The 22,828-nt window shown below is 42.8% G+C and overlaps 1 protein-coding gene across 8 annotated transcripts in view; it reads left to right on the top strand.

The window, feature by feature from the left end:
* The first annotated feature begins 11,390 nt into the window (after nt 1-11,390).
* fhod3a (formin homology 2 domain containing 3a) overlaps nt 11,391-22,828 on the top strand; it is a 71,438-nt gene continuing 60,000 nt past the window's right edge. For 3 of the 8 annotated variants that reach the window (XM_004547774.6, XM_004547773.6, XM_004547771.6), the window contains exons 1-2: nt 11,392-11,892; nt 18,391-18,500. In XM_004547774.6, coding sequence (XP_004547831.2) covers nt 11,728-11,892; nt 18,391-18,500 — 275 coding nt within the window. In that variant the 5' untranslated portion in view covers nt 11,392-11,727. Of the gene's footprint in view, nt 11,893-18,390; nt 18,501-22,828 lie in introns of all 8 variants that reach the window. The other 5 variants (XM_004547776.5, XM_004547775.5, XM_004547778.5 and 2 more) reach the window with 3 other exon arrangements.

The raw sequence follows: 22,828 nt of genomic DNA, 5'->3' as shown, positions 1-22,828 counted from the left end.
CTACAATAAGAACATTATTCGGTCTGTGAAAGTTCATTTGTGACTTATTTTAAATGATAACCATTAAAGTATTTTTAAAATGATCACAGAGTTGTGGAAGTGATTTTTTTCTCTAAGTTTATACCATGTTTACCTCACAGTATGATTGTCAAGTAGTTCACGGCCCTTGTAAACCTTATCAGTGTTGCTCTCTAATGTAATAACTAACTAATGAAAGGCTGGCATCAACATTTACGGAGTGGTGCATTTCCACTATCAATGTAAATGGCAGTCACACTCAGGGAGTAAAGTGGGACTTGGCTAAATAATGGGGCGGTAGAAGGTAAATATTAAGGTGGAGTTTGGAAAGTGTCACTAAAGAAAATCATCAGATTAACCCTTGTGTTGTCCTCGGGTCATTTTTGACCCTAAAAGAACTCTTTTTTTTTACCATGTTGTGGAAAGGAATGACCAGTAGAACAATGCACATATTGTCCTCTAATATAATGAGGAGGAAGAATCAACGATCAGGAGGATCCAGGATTAGAAGATAAAGAAAATATTGCCAATATTTAGACCACATGCTACACAGCAAAATCTCCAGTGTTAAATTAACACTAGAGAGTGTCTATATGGGTCCACACCTCTGAGTGTTAAATACAACACTGTTGAGTGTTAAATTAACACTTTTGACAGTGTTATATGTTTAAAAGTAACCTAGTCAGTTTTAAAGATTAACAATGGCTAACACTGAGCAGTGCTGATTTTCTAACACTGGAAAATAACTCAAAATGTTAGAAATATTCCAGTGTTAGAAAATCAGCACTACTCAGTGTTAGCCAAAAACAAAGGAAAAGCTCATTTAAATGAGGTTTTATCAGACTTAAAAAAGAAATAGTGTCAAAATGTTTGAATTAAGTTTTAATTGGGTGAAAAATCCACTTCATATTAATTAAGTATCAATCAAACCAGATGGGGTCATTTCTGACCCCTGAGGACAACAGGTGTGATTATGTGCTGCTTTAAAAATTTGAAATGCTTCAAGAAAAACATTCTCACTAAAGTTCAACATACAGCACTCTGTGGTTAGTCAAATAGTCAAAATAATCTAAACATTTAAATATTTTATTGTCTGATTTTATTTTCGCTAAAAAACAGGCTATACTTTATGTAAACAATTTCTGGTGGCCCCAAATTGCAAAATGAAAGGTAAATTTTGTGGTAATGTGTTGGTCTTAAGCTAAACTAAGGTGTAACACTGAATTGATTGACAATTTGTACTTTGTACTTTAAAAAACACTCAAATGAACTGGGGTCATTTTTGACCCCTGAGGACAACAGGTGTATTGCTTCACCTACTGTAAAGCATTACCTTTTATTTCAGTGGTCAACAGGACAAAAACAAAACTACATGAACAGAATATCCCATCAAATCTCATTTTAAAAAAAGACAAAACAGCATTTTCCCCTGGAAGTTACTTCTACCATCGCCTTTGCTGTTGCAAAATTCTGTCCAATTCAGAATTCTTTCAATTCTTTTCCAAGCCCTTCTCTATGCATACCACCGTCCATCACTGTAAACTGTACCGCAACACAGCAGTCCCAGTTTAGCCTGCGCTAACTACCCATGTACTTCTTAATAACATGAAATTATTATAATGTAATTTGTTTTTAAAGACATTTCACAATATGAAATAACCAGATATCTCAAGCAGCACTTTGTGTACACATCCACTGTCTGACTACTTCAATCTAACATGGAGTTTCCCATTGTTGCTGCTTTGTAAAATGTCTGTTGCTGAGCAGTTCTTGCCTCTGAAGAATAATCTCTTTTCTTCCTCTCTTGACCTCTTTGTCTTACATCTTTCTCTGAGAGTGAATTTATTACACGCTGCTTTTTTTTTTTAATGTGGAAACTGCAGCTACAGCAACCGTGGCTTCCCTTTTTTTTTTTTAAAGCCTGTGCAGAACAATTTGTGACATTGGTGATATTTGCTGACCTGTGAGAAATTACCTGCAACTTCAAAAAAAAAACTTACTCCTCTTATGCTCACTCCCCACTGCCTGCTGCAGACCGAATCATCAAATAGTTAATAGTTCATTTGTGCATGTGAAGTCAGCAGGTTACCATCAGTAATGTTAAATGCTTCACTGTGGGGGTGAAATAGCATCTAAATGACTGATTCTTCCACTCTATTCATTTTTTTGTCTTAGTATCACAGTGACTCTTTTTCTTAATATTACATTTGTCTTTCATCACAATTCTTTCTTTCTTAATAGATCCCTGCCTCCAGGATTCAGTGTTTTTTCAGCATCATCCATCAATCCGTTCTCTTTCACTCATCCTTGACAGGGTCACGGGGGCGGGGGCTGGAGCCTGTACACCCTGGACAGGTCGCCAGTCTGTTGCAGGGCTAACACATAGAGACAACCACTCGCACTCATATCCACACCTATGGGCAATTTAGAATCACCAATTATCCTAACCCCACTAACTGCACGTCTTTGGACTGTGGGAGAGAACCCACGTCGACTCCACACAGAAAGACCCTGATGGTGGGATAGAACTCAGGACCTTCTTGCTATGAGGCAACAGTGCTATGTTACAGCACTCTAAATTCAGGATTTTATTTTCTTTCTTTTTTTTAAAGGTTTGTCATCATGGGACCATGTTAAAAGACAATACTGGATGTCTTTTTGAAAGATACATGAAGCTTAAAAGCACTTAAATTATGAAGATTTATGTTACATTCAGGCTGTCTGTGAAGAAATGTGTAAAATAATGTTTTTTAAAAGTCAGATTTGAGTATCAGTCATTTTTAAATGGAAATCACTAATATAATAAAAATAATCTCAAGATATTGCTTCATTAAAAATATTTCATTTGCTACTGTAAAAACTATGCTTTCTTTAATTCAGTGTAGATATGCTGAGAGAAAGTTATCCAAATGTATCTATGCACGTATTTCTAACAGATTTGGATCAGCATGTGGGAGTGAAAAGGGCAGCGCAGCACAGGTAGTTTGTTCATCTTGTCACAAAAGATACAAAAACCGCTTTCAACCTGCTGTTTTCAACAAATTAAATTGTACAAAATATCTAAAACGATTTGTACAGAACACAAAACTCACAATATGTTAACACAACCTCACACACCCCTACATCCGTTTACCCAACCAGACGGAGGTCTGAGCTTCTCTCCTGACTGACCCAGGCTCAGATAAGCAGCAGATTATGAATTGATGTCATTGCTTTTTGCATGGATAGATATCAATGTCACTCATTGAGGCATCAAAAGAATTTGGCAAACGTTCTTTGGATTTGAGGGAAAAAAAGACATTTTTGAAGGAGGAACAGGATGCTCTGTGGTGTTCTTGTGCTTGATGATTTTGGCAGAAACAGTGTTGAGCTGTAGCAGCATATTTGGAAGAATAGAAAAGAAAATCTAACAACTAACCATTTAGGACACTTAGGTAATCATCCTACAGAAAGTGGTGACGCCTGCAAATCTATCTGATAATCCTAACCACTAATTAACAGATCACAGACCAAAGATAAGCAGGATCAATACGGATGACAAGGATTCATTTTCTAAAATCCTAAACAAACACACTTTTCCAATAAAGAAACAATGTACAAACTAGCACACTGACACAGGTATTCGTAAAATTTTGAGGTCTTGCAGAGGAACCAGCAGTCCTTCTGTACTTCCAAGCATCGTGTAGAGGCCGGGGCAAAACTTTATGGCCTCTATGATTGCAATAGAGGAGAAACTGTTCCCTTCAGACTCTATAAAACAATCTGCGGTGCTTCACTGACTTATTTACAGGACAAGCAATAAAAAAATAACAAAAAAAACAATGATTAAAAATGGCGTCTTTCCCACTGTTTAAGGAACACCACTGTATTAGTGGACTGATTGGGAAAAATCAGCAGCAGAGTGTGGGACAGAATACGATCATGCAGCGTTTTAAAGCTTGGAAGTACTGACATTACTTTGAGTTTGATTCCATTAAAAGTGACAAAAACATTGGCGTCCGCTGTACAATATGCGTGGGAAGAAAACAAAAAATGAAACTTTCAATCTGAGCAGGCAGCTGCCACGGGAATGTGAAATTCACAGAGAAACCCCTGGATCCCCCCGCTGACATGACTGGTGCAGCACCGGGCAAACCTCCACCGGCCCCACTCCTGCTAAACAGGTGAAAATAGATTTAAGAGCAACAGGACTCAGTGCCAGTGAATCTTTGATTTTATTTAATTCTTTGCTGTATTTTACTTGCATCTATTTGAAAGATTGAGTGTAAACACAAAACATTATTTGATTTTATGTGCTGGAATACGCAGAAAACAGGTTTAAATGTTAAACAAACTTCTTCAATTCAAAGACTGTCGCATATAATTTAATGTTTGCTTGATGCATAAAGTTAAAAGACCGAAACTAATAAAACAAGTTTTAAAAATAGACTTTTTCATTTGATTCAGTTTTATATGAAGGATTATGCAGAAAAAATAGAATTGGGCTGGAAGGTCTATTGCTAACCTGTATTCAGGTTGTGTGTCACGTTTTTTTAAAAGTAGCTAAGTAATAAAGTAACTAATTACTTGTGAAAATAAGTAATCGATAAAGTAATGGAATTACATTCTCAGAGAAGTAATCAGTAATTAGCAACTAATTACTACTTTCAAGTAGCTTGACCAATATTGATTATTACAATTGCCTCTAGAAATCTCTGGAGATCAGCTGAGTGTTTGTTAAATGAAATACTTATAATTAAATATCTGGTTGAAGCTGGAACCTTTTCCATGGTTGATATTTGGAAATGAAACAGCAGCATTAAACATTGCTAACAAACAACACAACAAAAAGGCAAGAGGGAGAAATGGTTTTCACTTCACTGTGTGCACCCGTACATTTGTATAGACTGAAAAACACACCGTGGCTCTGAGAATCCACACTGCCATGAGAGACCTCAAGCCTCGTCAGTATTCTCTGAAGCAGCATAATAACACGGAGGGGGTCAAAGAAGCCATCCGATAGCGGAATGATGGGAAATACCGTGCACGATAAGGAAAGGCACCATAAAAGCACACTCGGGCATTTGTTATGAGATAAACTTAAATAGCTTGAAAGATACGAGAGTTGTGTACAATGAGTTAAACGCACACCTTGTTTACTGTAACCACTGGAACATTAGATGTTTTCAAACCCCAACACAAACGGAAAAGATTTATTATTTCTGCCGTATAAAGTGTCGTGTACGACCTTCATTATTCTTTTCACAGTTCCCCTCTCCTCAACTAATTTAACGGCCTCGCAATTCAATCTCTTCAAGACTGTCAGTTACATATTTCAGAACTTGACACGTAAGTCTTTCAGAAACTGTTAAACATGCGAAGTAAGAAAATGCACCAATCAGAGCTTTTACTGTCTTCATTATCACGCGTGACAATGCAGGTGGAGTGGGGTCAGGGTTGAAAGTTCGCTTCTTGGTCGAGCATCTTTTTCAGATAACAGAGATTTCAATCAGCTGATATGGAGAAGCTGTATGACACATCGGGTTTTGAGCCTTCATTTTCGACATGATTGGGCCTCTATAGAGAAAGGTGGCTGTCCCATTGAACTTCTGGCTCTTACTTTTTGTCCGATAGTAACACAAACTAAACGTTAATCACTGTATACAAGCACCGATCAGCTAAACAAAAGTACAGCCCAATATTACACAGATCTCAAAGCTGCTAAACTTGCTCATATGGGAAGTTTGGACTTCATGAGCATTTTTAAAAATATATTCTTATATATTTGTTTTTGGTTTTTTTTACAATAGTAAATAAAAATGTATATACCTTTTAGATTTACAAATAAGTCATTCGCATTTAGCCCTTAATTGGCTGATGCTAATATGCCAAAGTGATAGATTGACCAGTTTATGTTGGCTCCATGCTCCTCTGAATGACGTGTCTGTTAACTGATGTTTGCATGTGCTGATAGCATCGTGTCACAACCACTGTCCCTGCAGCAAAACAACATCAACTCTATGGACACAAATTTTTATGTACAGTGCGTTAACGCTTCGGTGGGTCTTTGCTCTCAAATGGATGTTTTAGCTTTTTGAAGCGATTTCCATTCACCTGTAAGTTAATGTTTAACACAAATTACTTTGAGCCAGGATATTAAACCCATAATGACGCATCGGGCTTTTTATTGTGTCTCTAGCATTTTAGATTATGCATGCTCAGTTTTTTTTTATCTCCGGTATTTATATTCTCCCACCAGATTTCTTATTCACAGAAACAGATTTACAGCTGTTCAATGAGGTTGAGATAAAATCATCAAAAGTGATTCTAGCATAGTTACTTGCACTTTACTGCATTTTCAATAAGATACACAAGTGAAATAAAATCAGTTCTTCACTGATGTAAACCCTCCTACTGTTTTTTTTTTATTATTTTATTTCATGCTGATGTGTTTTAGTCGGTGTAATTTGAAGTAGGGAGGAATTAATGCCATTTTTAATGTTCGATGTCAGTCTGAAATCACCTTCTCCCTCTCTTACATATCTAGGCTGTTACTAATACTCGAGGTTCAGACATGTGACCATGAAATTGAATCATGAAAACATTTAATCTGCATTACTTGCAACACACCTCTATTTATGGCATACTGGTCAAGGTTCATGCAGTTTCCATGTGATAATTTAAGGTAATAGATTACACTGGATAATGATTCCTTTGAAAAATCCAATTCAGTGTATTTGGAGTTTATGGTGCAAATACTGTCTATCAGACCATCAGTCAACAATCATAATCACCTTTATTTCCTTACAGTATGTCTATTTTTGTTTAAACTCTTGGTGTAGAATTACCAGTGACCCTAACACGCATGTCTTTGGACTGCACGAGGAAGCTGGAGTGAAGCCATGAAAGCACATAGAGCAGATCTCCACTCTGCCACTGCCCCATGTTCCACTTCTTCGTAGGTGTCTGTGCAATTCCAGGTCCTGCTGGATTGGCCATCAGTGTGTTTGCATAGTTTGCACACACTCATGTCGTCTTCAAGGAACAGGATGAGATGTTACCATTTCAGATAAAAAAAACCTCCGTTCTTCAGAGCTTAGCGTTATTGGTAAATAACTGAGAACTGCATATGTGTGACTACAGGCAGAAGATTGGAGGTAAATAAATTTTAACCCATAGTCCTTTATATGGAAAACTACAACATCCCTGCATACTGGCTTTGTCACTCAGTCTACTTCAGCTGTAGGAATCAAAGTAATTGTGTAATAAAAGTAGTTGCATACCCAGACTGTCAAATGGAGCACACGTTTATGTAACAATGCTGACACAGGGGGACACTTCACAGAACCAAACACATCCATACAGAGTCAGGCATTACCAGAAAGCAATGATCGTTTTCAGGGAAAGTATCAGCCCGGCTAGATTCAGTGGACCTTTAAAAATTCTGCAATGCCTGCTCAAGCGATGCATTCAAAGGTCACTCGAGAGTCTGTCAGCCAGCACGAATCTGCAAACCCTGAGCAGTTTTGTTATGCCAGGTGAAAAAAACAGCGAGGGTCAGTTAGTGAGCCGTCTTACATTTGGTGTGGGTCATTTCACTTGTTGCGTTTTCTGATCTGAAAAAAAAAAAAGACACACAAAAGAAACAATAAATACACACACATTGTATTCGGTACATGACATCCCTTTCTGTTTGTTCATCCTCTTAATGTATTTTGATTCAATACAGTGGCATCCATATGTATAACAGTTTGAAATGCACATATTTGCATAGAGATGTGAGGTGGGGGGAACACTTCTTTCATCCCCTGTTATATCTGTAAGTTTGCCCCATTGCAAAACAATGAAGAGTTCCTCATTTCTGTGGTGGTTTCATTTTAATTGAGATTGACAGAATAACTAAAAATACAGAAAAAACACATTACATAGAGGTTACACATTGATTTGAATGTCACAGAATTCTAGCTCACCACAGCAGAATTCTGTGACATTCTACAATCAATCGATTAATTACAGATAGATCTCAACTCATTATATGTATGAAGCACATAGGATCTGTTTCTTCCATTTCAACCTCTCCATCATAACAGACAAGACTGAGGGGCCAAGGTATGGGGCCGTGTACTGTAAAATCTTGGTTGAGAAACGCCTTCCTACAACCAGCTCAAAGAAGGGTCTTCTGGGATGACAATGACTGAAAAAATATCCCAAAAACAACAAAACAGTGTCTGCAGAAGAAGCACATTAAGGTCATGTACTGGCCTTACCAGTCTTCAGGCCTCCGTCCTACAGGAAATGTGTGGAAGGAGCCGAAACTTTGAGTTGCCCAGCAGCAGCCAAGAGGAATGGACCAAATTATTTAATCACTTTCATGTAATGTGTTGGTTGATATTCTCTCTCTCTATTAAAATAAAACTATCATAAAAATTAGAGACTGTTCATTTCTTTGTAAGCAAACAAACTTACAAATTTAGCCCCCTTGTATAGACACATGTGCAGGTCCATAGGCAGCTAGTTATATGAGGTGGCTGTAGCTCAGGTGGCAGAGCAGGTCAGCCACTAATCAGAAGGTTGGTGGTTTGATCCCAGGCTGCCTCCTGCCTGCATGCCAAATATCCTTGGGCAAGATACTAACCCCATGTTTGCCTACTGGTGGTGGTCAGAGGTATATATATATATATAATTTTAGTTGTACAATTTTGATAATCCATCAAAAAGATTGTATTATAACCTGCAGCTAATGCCATCCACCCAATGACTAAGGTGCTGCAAATGATCTTATTCATGATGACTTCCATGCACGGTGTAAAGGCGTGGTTGGGAGGTGATCAAGCCCACATTTAGACAAGGTGATGTTTCCTAATCCTTATGTACCAAGACTACAGATAAGATAACAGGCGTAAAATTGTGATTTTCGATGCGTGTGGGAAACTCTTTATGCCCTTTACGCTTTATTTACAACCAGTAATCAACATAAGATGTATGCTGCGTGGAGTCTTATCTCTGCTGAGGAAGTTGCCTTTGAGTATCCTATGTTTATTTGTTGAAGAGGTGGAGCACAGTCTGGCCTTCGAGCACCATGGTGCCATCGGTGCGTGGCAACTAGATGAGTGTTTCTGCATGTAAACTTTAAATCAGATTGTCATATTTGGATTTTTCTTGGTTGGATTTGATTTTTCAAATTGTAATTTATTCTTTTGTTTTGTAGAAATGTGTCTGTCAAACCAGTTCAGCGACAAACAGGAGGTCGCTCGGTATATGGCCCCATACATAGACTCAGTGCTTTGCTGTGATTGGTGGTTGTCTGTGATTGCATCACACAGTAGAGCAGTTAGAATCTATCACCAACCTTGAACATGGACTTGGGACCCTGTTTTGAGGAAGCACAAGCGGCACAGCTTCATTAGACCACTTGGGGTCGCTGCTATAACGCAAACGTGTGTTTTGCATAATTGTCCTTGATGTTTATTTTCCTTTATCTCTCCTTCGTGGTACTTTAGACTCTGGAAAGTACTGTATATCCTAGCGTGGAAGTGGTTCCTGAACGTCCTTCTACTTTTTCACTGTTTCATTCGCAGTTAAAACAAAAAATAAATAAATAAAGAGACTGGCCTTCTGCCCTCTGGTGGTAATAAAGAGGTATTTCGCCCACTGCACTACAGTGCTTGCGGTGTACACAGGTGACAGGTGTGTTAAACAGACTAAGACACGTCACCCACTCACTGTGGTAGCAAACTTATGCTCAAATCTGTTATATACAACTCTATCTGTTAAGTTCATCTGTGACTGCATGAGTTAATTGTTTATATTTCCATTTATAAAGGGCCTTGTTGCGACAGAGCAGTGTGCGCACTCAGCTTTTGGCTCTCATGGATCACTTACACAATTCTCAGTGTTTGGAACTTATTGTTTAATATGAGCGATGGCAGATAAATGGTAGAGAATAAGGGAAACATTAAGAGGTCCACTTTAAGGTTCCAGTCAGATCAGACGAAAAACAGGTTGACGTTGAGGAAAACCTCTGGTCGGTGACTGACTGCACTTTCTTTGCTGTCTAAGATCAATTGCTCTTGGTTGCAGCAATCAAAAGGCCACCCAGAGGCTGAGCTTGCAGCACCCTCAACCTCAGGGCAACTAGTTTTCATTGTGAGGTGCACATGGTGGCAATAATTTTGGTTGCACTATGTGGTCTCAAACCACCGTTTGGCTTAGTGTGACTGTAGCCTGACGCACTTACCTGATCATCTATGCAAGAGGCCTCCATTGTCCTGCCTATAGTTAGAGATGTGAATAAAAACAGCCGGGGATAAAAACGGGAAACCCTGGGTGGGGGAACTCCAGGCCTCAAGGGCTGGTGTCCTGCAGGCTTTAGATGTAACCTTGATCCAACACAGCTGATTCAAATGGCTAAATTACCTCCTCAATATGTCTTGAAGTTCTCCAGAGGCCTGGTAATGAAATCATCATTTGTGTGTTGACCCAGGGTGATATCAGATGGCCTTCTCTGCCATTAGCCTATCATAAATAAACCCACAAAACATATCTGTAAATGTGCATGGGTGTTTCAGGTTTGAGGCCCTGTCCACACGCACACAAAACAACGTGGAGCTGTGAGGTATAATTTGTCTCCTATTTCATGACCCCACTTAAAATTAACAGCAGCCGATAACCACTGACCCCTCCACGCACCTCATCTAAACTGAAGTATTTCTCAAGAGGCTGATTACCATTTAAATGATGAATAACCTTGTAGTTGTAAGTCCACATAGGGGTTAATAACGCAGCTCCAATGTCAAATTGTTAATAAATCAAATAAACAAATAAAAATGAGACTAGTCTGGATTTTATTCATCCATTTTTAAAATCATTTCTCCAGTTTACGGCCATGAGGTGCTGTAATCGGTAGGCAACGGTCGCCAACCTGAGGAGAAGAAAGGAGAGCTGCGGTAGCTGTTTGTCTATTGCAGGTGTCAAGACGTCTTCACTTGCAATTCTGCGTTTGGCCAAAAGAGGTCACAATTGACCTGAATTGTTTTCTAACCTCAAACTCCATCAAACACACTTTTCACTGTAGATGCCTGTATAGTTTCATTTGATACATTATTCAATAAAGGTGTCACAGTATTGAAATAAAGTAAAGTAAACTCTCATTAAGGAGGAAATTACATTCATTCTTATATGTATTTATATATGTACTTCTCTGTATTCAGCCGGTGGTTTGCTTCGTCTGTAATGTTTCTAAGGTCTTCTGGGTCATGCATTAATATTTCAATATTTGCATTGGTCTACATAAACGTACCACAGGATTAGTGTCGTTCCTCTTCAGATAGAAAGCCACAGCTAAGTCGGAGACAGTGATCTGAGGAGGGGGAGGAGGGTGAGATGAGGCTGAGGGGAAAATAGACACCGGAGGGGTGGGGGTGGATTTACTGGGACTCAGACAGCAGACCGGCTGTCCCAAGCTGCGCTGATCCTTCACTCTCCGGCACCGAGCTGAAGTCCGCCTGCAGACACCTGCCTCTCCGAGAATAACACAGCGGCAGCAGGAGGAGGCTCAGGGAGCAGAACCAAAGCGAGGACCGCTCTGTGCCATCCACTCCGTCCTGCGGGAGGACAGGCTGCTGCGCTGCTTGGAGACCGCGGTTTGTTGTCGTTACCAGGAGAGAAAGCTGCTCCGCTTCTGATTAAGCCGGGCTGCCCTCACAGAGGAACCACTTGCATGGATGCACCATGGCCACGTTCGTCTGCAGGGTTCAGTTTTTAGATGATACCGATCCTTTCAACAGCACCAACTTTCCAGAGCCGACCAGACCCCCCCTGTACTCCTTCAGAGAGGATATCCCCCTCATCAACCAGCTCGCAGGAGTCCACCGGCTCCTCAAAGCTCCGCACAAGGTAGGATTAACAGGGTAGTAAACAAGTCATGCTGCACACAAAGCTAGGAGATGACTCTGGACTTAGAGACAACTAACAATGTCACTGAGGAGCTATTTATTTAGTTATTTATTTTAATGTTTTGACTCAAACACACTTATAGATGAACATGCGTACTCCATTCAGTTTACGCATGCTGGTTTTATGCTCAAGCCTCTTGTAAGTAAACTTCCAGAGCCACCATCCACCAGAGGCTATTTAAAGAACACATGGAAGCACAACTCGCTGGGTTTGAAATAAAGTGTTCGCCTTGAAGCGCGGAGCTTCCTGAAGAAGGGGACTTCACTTCACATTGATTAACAGGGGCGTTTCCGGAATTTTAAAAATTGGGGTGGCATAGGGTACCAAAAACAAGAGGAGGGGAAAACATTGTGTTTGATTACAAATGAATACAGTGGGGTTTTTTTAAAGGAGAAAATTTGGCACAATTTAGTTATTTGGAATCACAATTATGCTTAATAGTTAAATTACATCCAAAGTTAACTTATGCAGAATAGGCCTTTTCAGAATCATATATATCACATTATGACATCATAATGATTCACTGATTACATGTAAGTGTCTGTCCCATTATTTACTGATCAATAATATACTGCTGAGTAGACACAAGTACATTAAAACTGTCGTGGTCCTTTTTGTTTAGAAACTATCAGTTATTTTCGGTTATCTTTGAAAGTTTGTTTTCTGCATGTTTGTTTTTTAAATTTCTGGTCTTTGTTTCTTTCCCTCATTTCCATCATGTCTGCCCTCACCACCTGTGTCTCCCATCCCAGTCAACCTCTCTGGGCACATTTAGTCTTTACGCTTCTCTTTTTCCTGCGTATACTGAGCAGCACCTTTAGCTCATTTGCAATTTTCAGTGAATATGCTTTTTTAAGTTCTGTTTTTTCAGACTGCGGGCTCACTCGTGGTTCCTAGAAAATAAAAGTAGAATGGGAGGGAAGGCTCTCCCTCATTTCATTAGGCTTAAAACTTCCTTTTTGATAAAGCATATAGATAGGGCTGGATCAGATGACCCTGAATCCTCCCTTAGTTACGCTGCCATAGATATAAGCTGCTCGGAGCTTCCCATGATGCACTCTGTTTCTTAGTCACACCCCTTTTTTCATTCACTTTGTGTTTATACACAATTTGCATAAAATCATTAGTTGTTATCACTCTGACTCTCTTCCACAGCGTGTTTTGTCCTGTTTTCCTTCCATCACCTCCAACCGGTCACACCCCTCCCTGAGCCGGGCTCTGCCATTGGTTTCTTCCTGTTAAAAGGGAGTTTTTCCTTTCCACTGTTGCTCAAAGCCTTGCTAATAGGGGGTAATTTAATTGTCATGGTTTTCACTTTATCATTGTAGGGTCTTTACTTTACAACATCAAACACCTCAAGGCTGAATTGAAGTAGCTATACCTGCTTCTCACTGGTGGGGTCTTCAGTTTCAACTGCAAAACCTGAGAAAAAGTGTGTTTCAGCAAAGTACCTAAGTAAATTACATTCCATCACAGGTCCTATTATGGCATCCTGCCTCACACCAACTTCTCTAAATGCCCCTGATGACTCGTAAATGTGGGCACTCTGACACTAAAGTGCCACAGAGGAAGGCTTTGGATCTCCACCAGCTTGAGGAAATCTCTAAAATGGAACTTCTCTGCTGAGAAGTCTACGCACAAACGGACACCCCACCTCCCTGAAGTCCCAAATACACTGAATAAAGCTTCCCACTGTATTTTTTGCTCTCTGCTTTGCATGCGGCAGTGACAGGTGGCTGCACAGAGGCATTAGTTCAGCCAGATTTATCCCGAGGTGCCTCATTCACCTACATGCGATGGGACACGGTGGGTGTGACGGAGAAGAAGAGATACCATTTTCAGTCAATTTCAGTGTTTAAGCAACCCCCCCACCAAAAAAAGAAGGAAAAAGCAACGCATTCCTTACAGACAAGGTTGACTCAGACACACAAACACACCCACAGAGGCTGCACAAGTGCAGCAGATGTGACCTTGTTTTTTATGATTTATGTGGCTGCTACACAGTTAAAGCTGAAAGTGTAGATTAAACAGAGTTGAAAACAAAAAAACAAAAACTGGCACAGTCTGGAAAAAATGGGGAGTTTTAACTGCTGGCACACAGACCTGAGAGCAAAGCAGCAGAAGCGGTTTTCCGAACCAGACGATCTTTAGCTGCCCCCATCTTTAAAAACCGCGAAACAAATGAAAAATGGCCCACGGCACAGCAAAGCTTATGATTACAACCTATAGTCGGACAGATGGCACAGCCTGCATTTGTGTTTGCAATTTCGCTCGCATCACCAGGAAGGCTGTGCGCAATGGCAAATGGATATTGCACTTAGATTATAGGGATGAATTTGAGTGGTTGCAAATTTGCCCGTCAGACTGTCCAGATCTAAAACTTGGTGCTTATAATGCTCGAGTGTTATTATATAATTGGAAAATGTCAAAAGCGCTCAGTTGTTTCTGACAGTTCTCTTTGCTTTCTCAGTTAGTCTTTGTTTAAACAGCCTTTCCCTGATTTTTGTTTTAACCTCCTGTGCTCTCCTCTAAGGGGAAGAAAAAAAAGCCTGCTGTGTTATTATGCTGTGATGATGGTAGAGCTCTGTGCACGGCTGGCTGGGCTGCATGTAAAGTATAGGTCACTTGTCCCAGAATTCCTGCGGCCGGGGCCTGGATCCCTGCGACACTTTGTTCTCCTCACTTTGGGTGCCGCGGTTTTCCTGACCTCTTCCTCCATCTCTTCCTCCACCTCTATGGCCGTGCAGCAGTTCGTACTCTCAAACACACAAACACAGACACACAAGGTTAGAACCTCTTGCCAAAGCTAAATTAGTGTATTGCTGGTTTGGTGTGCACGGGGATGTGTCACTTTGTCCCAGCTGCTAAACAGAAGTTTGGATTCTGGCAGCAGAGATCATCACTGACCTCTTCCTGCTTTAAAGGAAGTCAACTTAAAGTGGATGATAAAGGCAGTCTAAAGGCTAGATTGTAGACATTCCCAACTTAATTTAGGCAATGAGACAAAAAAAATTATAAAAATAATATATCAGATATTCAGGTCGCTATCAGTCGACCAGCTACAGCTTCTGCCACAAACAAGCTCAGACTTCACAGCTCGACTTTTATTCCACTACCAAAAGGTTCCCAGTAAAGCAGCATTGGAGGTTTAATGGCCGACGCTGAACACGCCCTCCCCCTCGCTCTTCAAAGAGCCTCTGAGGCTTTGATTTTGATGCAAGAAAAAAGTTTTTTTTAAAGAAAGTTGTCTTGTAAGTTATGTAAGAGTGTTGTTAAATGCGATCACCACCACCAGACCCGGTGTTGTTTTAACATGGAAGTAATTACACCTCCTCCCCCCCACTCCCTCTACTCTCCCCTATTTTCTCCTGCTTTGCTCTTGAGGGAGAATTTGATTAAAACGAGCGCGAAGTATATACAAGCCAATAAGTGTTGCTCTAGCAAGTCCCCAGAGACTTGACTTGTGAAGAGCCTGCGGTTCCTCTTTGGAGCCACCGCTGCTCTCGGCCTCATGCAGCGTGATGTGTTGTGTTATTACTACGTGTTTTAGAAAAAAGAGACATCATTTGGACGACCAAGCTTACTCCTCGCTGCTGAAGCAGTGTTAGTGTGCTTGTGTGGAGGTAAAGGAGGGCAGCGTGGGTCAGACAGCGTGCCTGGGATGTTGCTGAAAAGAAAATAAATGCTGATAATGGCAGCAGATTAGACACAAGAAATGTTTTGTTGTTTTGTTTTAGTCCCTCCATGAAAAACCAGGCCACTGGGACAAAGGGTGATTAACCCCACCCTCACCTGCCCACTGTCTCCACCCCCTCTCTTTCGGTTTGAGATTTACCAAATCTCACGTGCATGAAAAGTGTGAAGGACAGTAGCATCGCGCTTGACTTTAACAGCTGGGGAAACTATTTATGGAGCGCAGAGATTACCTTTAAAGTGTTTGCATTTCCTTTTCAGCTGGTTAACATTTTGAGCCACGGTGGCAGCCTCACAGGTTTTGAGGGATCACAGTGTGGTCTGGTGTGTTTGCTTCAAAGACAATGTATCCCTGTGAGGTTTCTGATCCCCTGACTTTTTCCACTGTGAGGACGACATCTGTGCTTTTCAGTGAAATGTCTTAACAGCCTCAGGATGGATGGAAATAACATAGGGCATGCAAACATGACACCCATTTTTGGATGATATTCTGATTTTTCACCATCTTTCCTGTGCAATATTGCAAATGTTGGTATCGATCCAAAACCAAGTGAATAAATAAATACCAACATTGATACTTTAAACCTATACAGGGAGTATATTTAGGGGAGCACAATAAATCAATGATTTTTTACTGTTCATAATAATTATTCAATCGAAAAAAAACATACCTTTCAGCTAGTTATGTGTTTTTTGATTTTTTTCATACCTGGAATCTAAATGTACCTGTTTAAAAGTTTATTTATATTTTTTTTCATTTCCAAAAAAATTACCTTTACATTTTTTTAACACAGTTCAGTGGGCTAGAATAGAAGGATAGAAGCAAAGTATCGACCCAATACCAACACCAGCGTTGGTATTAAACATTTCCACACAGTGGTTAAACTCTGTCAAAGTAATGCATTGTTTGCTAAGTAGCACGTTACCATGCCAACCTATTGTTAGCATGGTGCCTGTGCTAGAGTTAACTTTTTTTTAAACTTTGAAGAAACAGTATGTGCTTCTGTCATGGACAGTATAAAACAGGGACATAGCCACCATGATATCAGTCCCTGGTTTTGGATTTTGTTAGCATTAGCACTGTTTTCCACCACCGGATGAAAGGGTGGATGAGAGGGTAGAGTGGGCAAACTGTTTCTTTGTACATCGCACAACAAGCCTTAATATAAGTTACGTATTCTGTTTGAAAATCCTCCAAGAGGGACCAACAGCCTGCACGCAGTGAAGAACTCCAACCCAGTGCCTTGGAGTGCTGGATGAGGCCAGGCAGGCTCTGGCACACTTGTCAATCAATGTGGCCACGCCCCTAACTCAAATATCCAGATAGATGAGAAAAAAAACCCCAAAAAATGCAGAATTGTCATGAAGGGGGAAACTATCCGTAGAATACTATTATAAATATTTTATCACATGAGTGTACTTGCTTTGGGAGGCAGCCTTGAATGGCCATTAGAGGAACTGCAGCGTTTGGCACTTCCACACTGATGTCATCCTTCAGCCTTAGAAGGTTTGACACAGATGATTCATTGTGTCCTTATCAACTGTCATGTTTCTGGGATTACCTAAATAATGCTAACCTGCTGCTTCTTAGGTTCCCCTTTCCAATACTTCAGCTCAGGCAGTGCTGCCTGCCCCCATAGACACACCCACTCTTGAGCTCCAGTGTTCATGCTGCCTCAGAGGAGAGTAAATATAGCAAGGTTATATTTATGCTGTGAGTCCATGCGACAGTCCGTCTCTCTGTTTAGGATAGAAAGGGAGGAATGGACAGAAAGCAGCAGCAGGTCTTGTGATCGGTGGTCAGAAATTGTCGTCACACAGCCTGAATGGATTGTCCGGGTGGGTGGGTGTGGATTTGGCAGCACACCAGAGGCCAATCTAAGTTAAACCCACTGATGCCACCGAGCTGCTACATACCAATGCGCGACTCTGATCTCATTCACTTATTCGTACTTCAGCAGCTTCAGGAAGCAGTTGCAAAAACAGAGCCGATTGTTGCGAGCTAATGACGTAAGTTGCTTTTTAAGAGTTGTCTCTGGGACGGATGCTCCCACCTGCTATCGACCCGTGACCGTACTCATAAACATTGGTGCCAGTGGCGGGTTGATATATTACTGTGCACCTGGTCGCAAACTCAGCTGGGTTTCTTCTTACACAGCACAGGGGGTCAGTTCTGACAAAGGCCCCTCTGCAGTGTTACCTTAGATCATGCAAATGCATGAAGGCGAGGTGGATGAGAAGTGAAAAAACTCAGAAAGTCATCAATCGCCAGCGCGAAAACTTGGACATGTGCAAGGCTGTGCTCGCTCAACGAACATATAGAGCCGAGCTGAGAGTTATATTTTTCACAGCTAGTATTTAATGCAATAAAATGTGCCGTTCCGTCGCTGTGTTCCACTCTGGTTTTGGTTTCATGTTCTGCGGCCTTTATTACGAGTTAACTCCCTTAACAGCTTTTTAATGCAGAAAGCAGAGGCACCCTGCAAATGCTTCTCACCCCTTCACAGACCACTGTGTGCACTTGTGTTCAAACCCCTGCCCCATAAACTGGCTTTATTTTACAGGCTCAAAGTGTTGTTCTTTCTTGTTTTATTTTTTTAAAGGGGGTGTGAATCATGGATATACATAGTAAAGGGACGCTAGACAAAGGAAGCCCAATGGGTCATCCCTGTGTGCAGAGTGACACGTTTGTTGTATTTCCTTTATTACTTTAACTTTGTATATTTTGTTTCTGCCATCCCGTAGCTTGATGACTGTGCACTTCAGCTGTCCCACAATGGAACCTATCTGGATCTGGAGTCCTCGCTGGCTGAGCAAAGGGACGAGCTGGAGGGCTTTCAGCAGGACGACACAGGGTGAGAGTGACTCATGTACCCTTTATACCAAACAGTCTCTCTCTCTTCACCACTCGAAAATATCTAAAGCAGCGAGACCCCCGCGCCCTCTCCCCCCTCATACACGTACACATATTTTCTGAGTTTCTTCATTCTTATAAAATGGGGAGAATCACAAGCTGTTGGATATGGATTTCTTGGAAGCGCAAGTTCATGGAAAGTATGAAGCACTCTGGAAAGCAGGACACGTGTGCCCTCCCTTCCACAGCAACAGCTATTCTCCCATTGTATGATTAATATTCTCGTCTTCTTTGTGACAGTATTTCACAGTTTACAGCTTGAATGTAGAGACGACGGTGTGATGACTTTGTAAAAGGGCTTTGAAACCTCTATCAAACCTCCTGGCTGTATTGACATCTCAGTAAATCAGGATTAGGATTACACCCAGAAAATTGAATATTTAATATGTTAATCACCTTAGATTATGTGCTTTGGCTATTGTTCAAAACTCATAAACTCGTATGTGGCTCATTAGTGTTGACAAGCATATGATTTCCATTATAGTGAATGTTACTTCAGTCCCTGGTGAACCTGATTTTCTTTTTATTCCTTAAACTGTGTTAGCGTGTCACTTAGGCTACAGCAACCCTACCCTGGATCTGTTGTAAATCCCATAACATGTAATTTTCCTGGCACTCTAGCATCTCTCCGCCTATTCCTCTGAATGGTATTGTTTTAGGTCATGTAAGTGTGCTAATTTTTATATTGCAAATGGAAACAGTTTTCTTCTCTGATAGGTGGCCAGTGTCTGCAATTAAAAACTGTGAGAAAACCTCAGGGCCTGAGGCTAGCATATTAGCACCAGCAACTAAGGTTCAACGTCGGATACATTTGTATAGGATCCAAGTTACAACCAAAACCTGAATTTGAGTCCAACATTATTATGCAATCCTGTCTTTGTGGCTTCCAGCTACACACGCTGTTCAACTTCTCATTAATCAGCCCATTTAGACAAGTAGAGATGGTCAACGTGACCTGCTGAAATGAAAACTGAGCTTTAGAATGGGGATGAAGAAGATTTAAGTGACTTTGAGTAGAACGGCCAAACTGCTTTGAGTTGATATGAAGGCAAAAGTAACTCAAAAAAACGTAAACGGTGACTATATTTTGTTAATATCAATTAATAGAGCTAGTTAAATTGGAAAATCCTGAAATTAGGTAATATAACAAATTAAAGTTAGGAATGCTGTCAATGCTATACCATTATTGTAGCATGATTACTCCTCTCAGTCTGGAGTTGCCCCTGGTGAGAGGCGGCGGGCTGGGGTGGGTATTCTTATATCCCCTCGGCTTGCTGCCGGTACGTTGGGGTTTTTCCCGGTGGACGAGAGGGTTTGTTCCCTGCGCCTTAGGGTTGGGGAACGGGTCCTGACTGTCATCTGCGCTTATGCGCCGAGTGGCAGTTCGGAGTACCCAGCCTTCTTAGAGTCCCTGGGGGGGGTGCTGGAAGGTGCTCCACCTGGAGACTCTGTTGTCCTGCTGGGAGACTTCAATGCTCACGTGGGTAACGACAGCGAGACCTGGAGGGGCGTGATTGGGAGGAACGGCCTCCCTGATCTGAACCCGAGCGGTGCTTTGTTATTGGACTTCTGTGCTAATCACAGTTTGGCCATAACGAACACCCTGTTCGAACATAAGAGTGTCCATAAGTGCACGTGGCACCAGGATGCTCTAGGCCGTAGGTCGATGATCGATTTTGTAATCGTATCACCAGACCTGCGACCATATGTTCTGGACACTCGGGTAAAGAGAGGGGCTGAGCTGTCAACTGATCACCACCTGGTGGTGAGTTGGATCAGGTGGCGGGGGAGGACGCTGGACAGACCTGGTGCACCTAAACGCGTAGTGAGGGTGTGCTGGGAACGTCTAGCAGAGGCCCCAGTCCGCGAGATCTTCAACGCACACCTCCGGCAGAGCTTCAACAGCATTCCGAGGGAGACTGGGGACATTGAGTCCGAATGGACCATGTTCAGCGTCTCCATTGCCGAAGCTGCTGCATTGAGCTGCGGCCGCAAGGTGGTTGGTGCCTGGTGGTAATCCCCGAACCAAATGGTGGACACCAGAGGTGAAGGGAGCCACCAGGCTGAAGAAGGAGGCCTATCGGGCTTGGTTAGCCTGTGGGACTCCGGAGGCAGCCGACAGGTATCGACAGGCCAAGCGGAATGCGGCTCGGGCAGTGGCTGAAGCAAAAACTCGGGTGTGGGAGGAGTTCGGAGAGGCCATGGAAAAAGACTTTCGGACTGCCTCGAAGAGATTCTGGCAAACCGTCAGGCGTCTCAGGAGGGGAAAGCGGTGCTCTACCTGCACTGTGTATAGTGCTGGCGGAGCGCTGTTGACGTCGACTGAGAAAATTGTCGGGCGGTGGAAGGAATACTTCGAGGACCTCCTTAATCCCACTGACACGTCTTCCGGGGAGGAAGCAGAGTCTGGGGATGAGGGGTGTGACCCACCGATTTCCGGGGGCGAGGTCACTGAGGCAGTTAAACAACTCCTTGGTGGCAGAGCCCCTGGTGTCGATGAGGTCCGCCCCGAGTTCCTGAAGGCTCTGGACGTTGTAGGGCTGTCTTGGTTGACACGTCTCTGCAATGTTGCGTGGAGATCAGGGGCAGTACCTGTGGACTGGCAGACCGGGGTGGTGGTCCCCATCTTCAAGAAGGGGGACCGGAGGGTGTGTTCCAACTACAGGGGGATCACACTCCTCAGCCTCCCCGGGAAAGTCTATGCCAGGGTGCTGGAGAGGAGGGTTCGTCCGCTAGTCGAACCTCGGATACAGGAGGAACAATGCGGTTTTCGTCCTGGTCGCGGAACACTGGACCAGCTCTTTGTCCTCTCGAGGATACTTGAGGGTGCATGGGAGTTTGCCCAACCAGTCTACATGTGTTTTGTGGACCTGGAGAAGGCATTCGACCGTGTCCCTCGGGGCGTCCTGTGGGAGGTGTTGCGCGAGTATGGGGTGTCTGGCCCATTGCTACGGGCCATTCAATCCCTATACAACCGTTGCAAGAGCTTGGTTTCGCATTGCCGGCAATAAGTCGGACTCGTTCCCGGTGGGTGATGGGCTCCGCCAAGGCTGCCCTTTGTCTCCGGTTCTGTTCATAATTTTTATGGACAGGATTTCTAGGCGCAGCCAAGTGGCGGAGGGCTTTCGCTTTGGTGGCCTCAGAATCTCATCTCTGATTTTTGCGGATGATGTGGTTCTGTTGGCTTCATCGGGTGAGGGCCTCCAGCTCGCACTGGAGCGGTTCGCAGCCGAGTGTAACGCAGCGGGAATGAGGATCAGCACCTCCAAATCTGAGGCCATGGTTCTCAGCCGGAAAAGGGTGGAGTGCCCACTCCGGGTCGGGGATGAGTTCCTGCCCCAAGTGGAGGAGTTCAAGTATCTCGGGGTCTTGTTCGCGAGTGATGGGAGAAGGGAGCTGGAGATCGACAGACGGATTGGGGCTGCGGCTGCAGTAATGCGGACGCTGCACCGGTCAGTCGTGGTGAAGAGGGAGCTGAGTGTAAAAGCGAAGCTCTCAATTTACCGGTCGATCTACGTCCCTACCCTCACCTATGGCCACGAGCTGTGGGTAGTGACCGAAAGAACGAGATCGCGGATACAAGCGGCGGAAATGAGCTTCCTCCGAAGGGTGGCTGGCCTCTCCCTTAGAGATAGGGTGAGAAGTTCGGCCATCCGGGAGGGGCTTAGAGTAGAGCAGCTGCTGCTCCACATCGAAAGGAGCCAGCTGAGGTGGTTCGGGCATCTGGCAAGGATGCCCCCTGGGCGCCTCCTGGGCGAGGTGTTCCAGGCATGTCCCACCGGGAGGAGGCCCCGGGGCAGACCCAGGACACGCTGGAGAGATTATATCTCTCGGCTGGCCTGGGAACGCCTTGGTATTCCCCCGGACAAGCTGGAGGAGGTGGCTGGGGAGAGGGAGGTCTGGACCTCTTTGCTTAGGCTGCTACCCCCGCGACCCGACCTCGGATAAGCGGATGAAGATGGATGGATGGATGGATGGATTACTCCACGTTCGCTGGCTCACTGGTAACCGTTGGGGGCTTTCAAGTGTCTGTTGTGGTCAGATTTCCCTACTCTCTCACTAACAGAAGTGATTATGTGGGAGTTATTACGTCAATCTGTTGCCAGATAAGCTCTAAATTGGTTTAAGAAAGGGCTAGCAAAGAAAACGAAGTATTTCAAGAACTGATACGTTTGTCCTAGCTCTTCCTCCTGGTTATTTTGTTAGGACAAAGTCATTTGTGGCACCCAAGAAGGTGCAGAACCAGACCAAACAGGACCACCACGAATA

This window comes from Maylandia zebra, linkage group LG22 (genome assembly GCF_041146795.1).
Source record: "Maylandia zebra isolate NMK-2024a linkage group LG22, Mzebra_GT3a, whole genome shotgun sequence".
NCBI lineage: Eukaryota > Metazoa > Chordata > Actinopteri > Cichliformes > Cichlidae > Maylandia > Maylandia zebra.
Note: the sequence above shows the minus strand (reverse complement) of the source record. Positions and strands in the feature narration are given on the sequence as shown.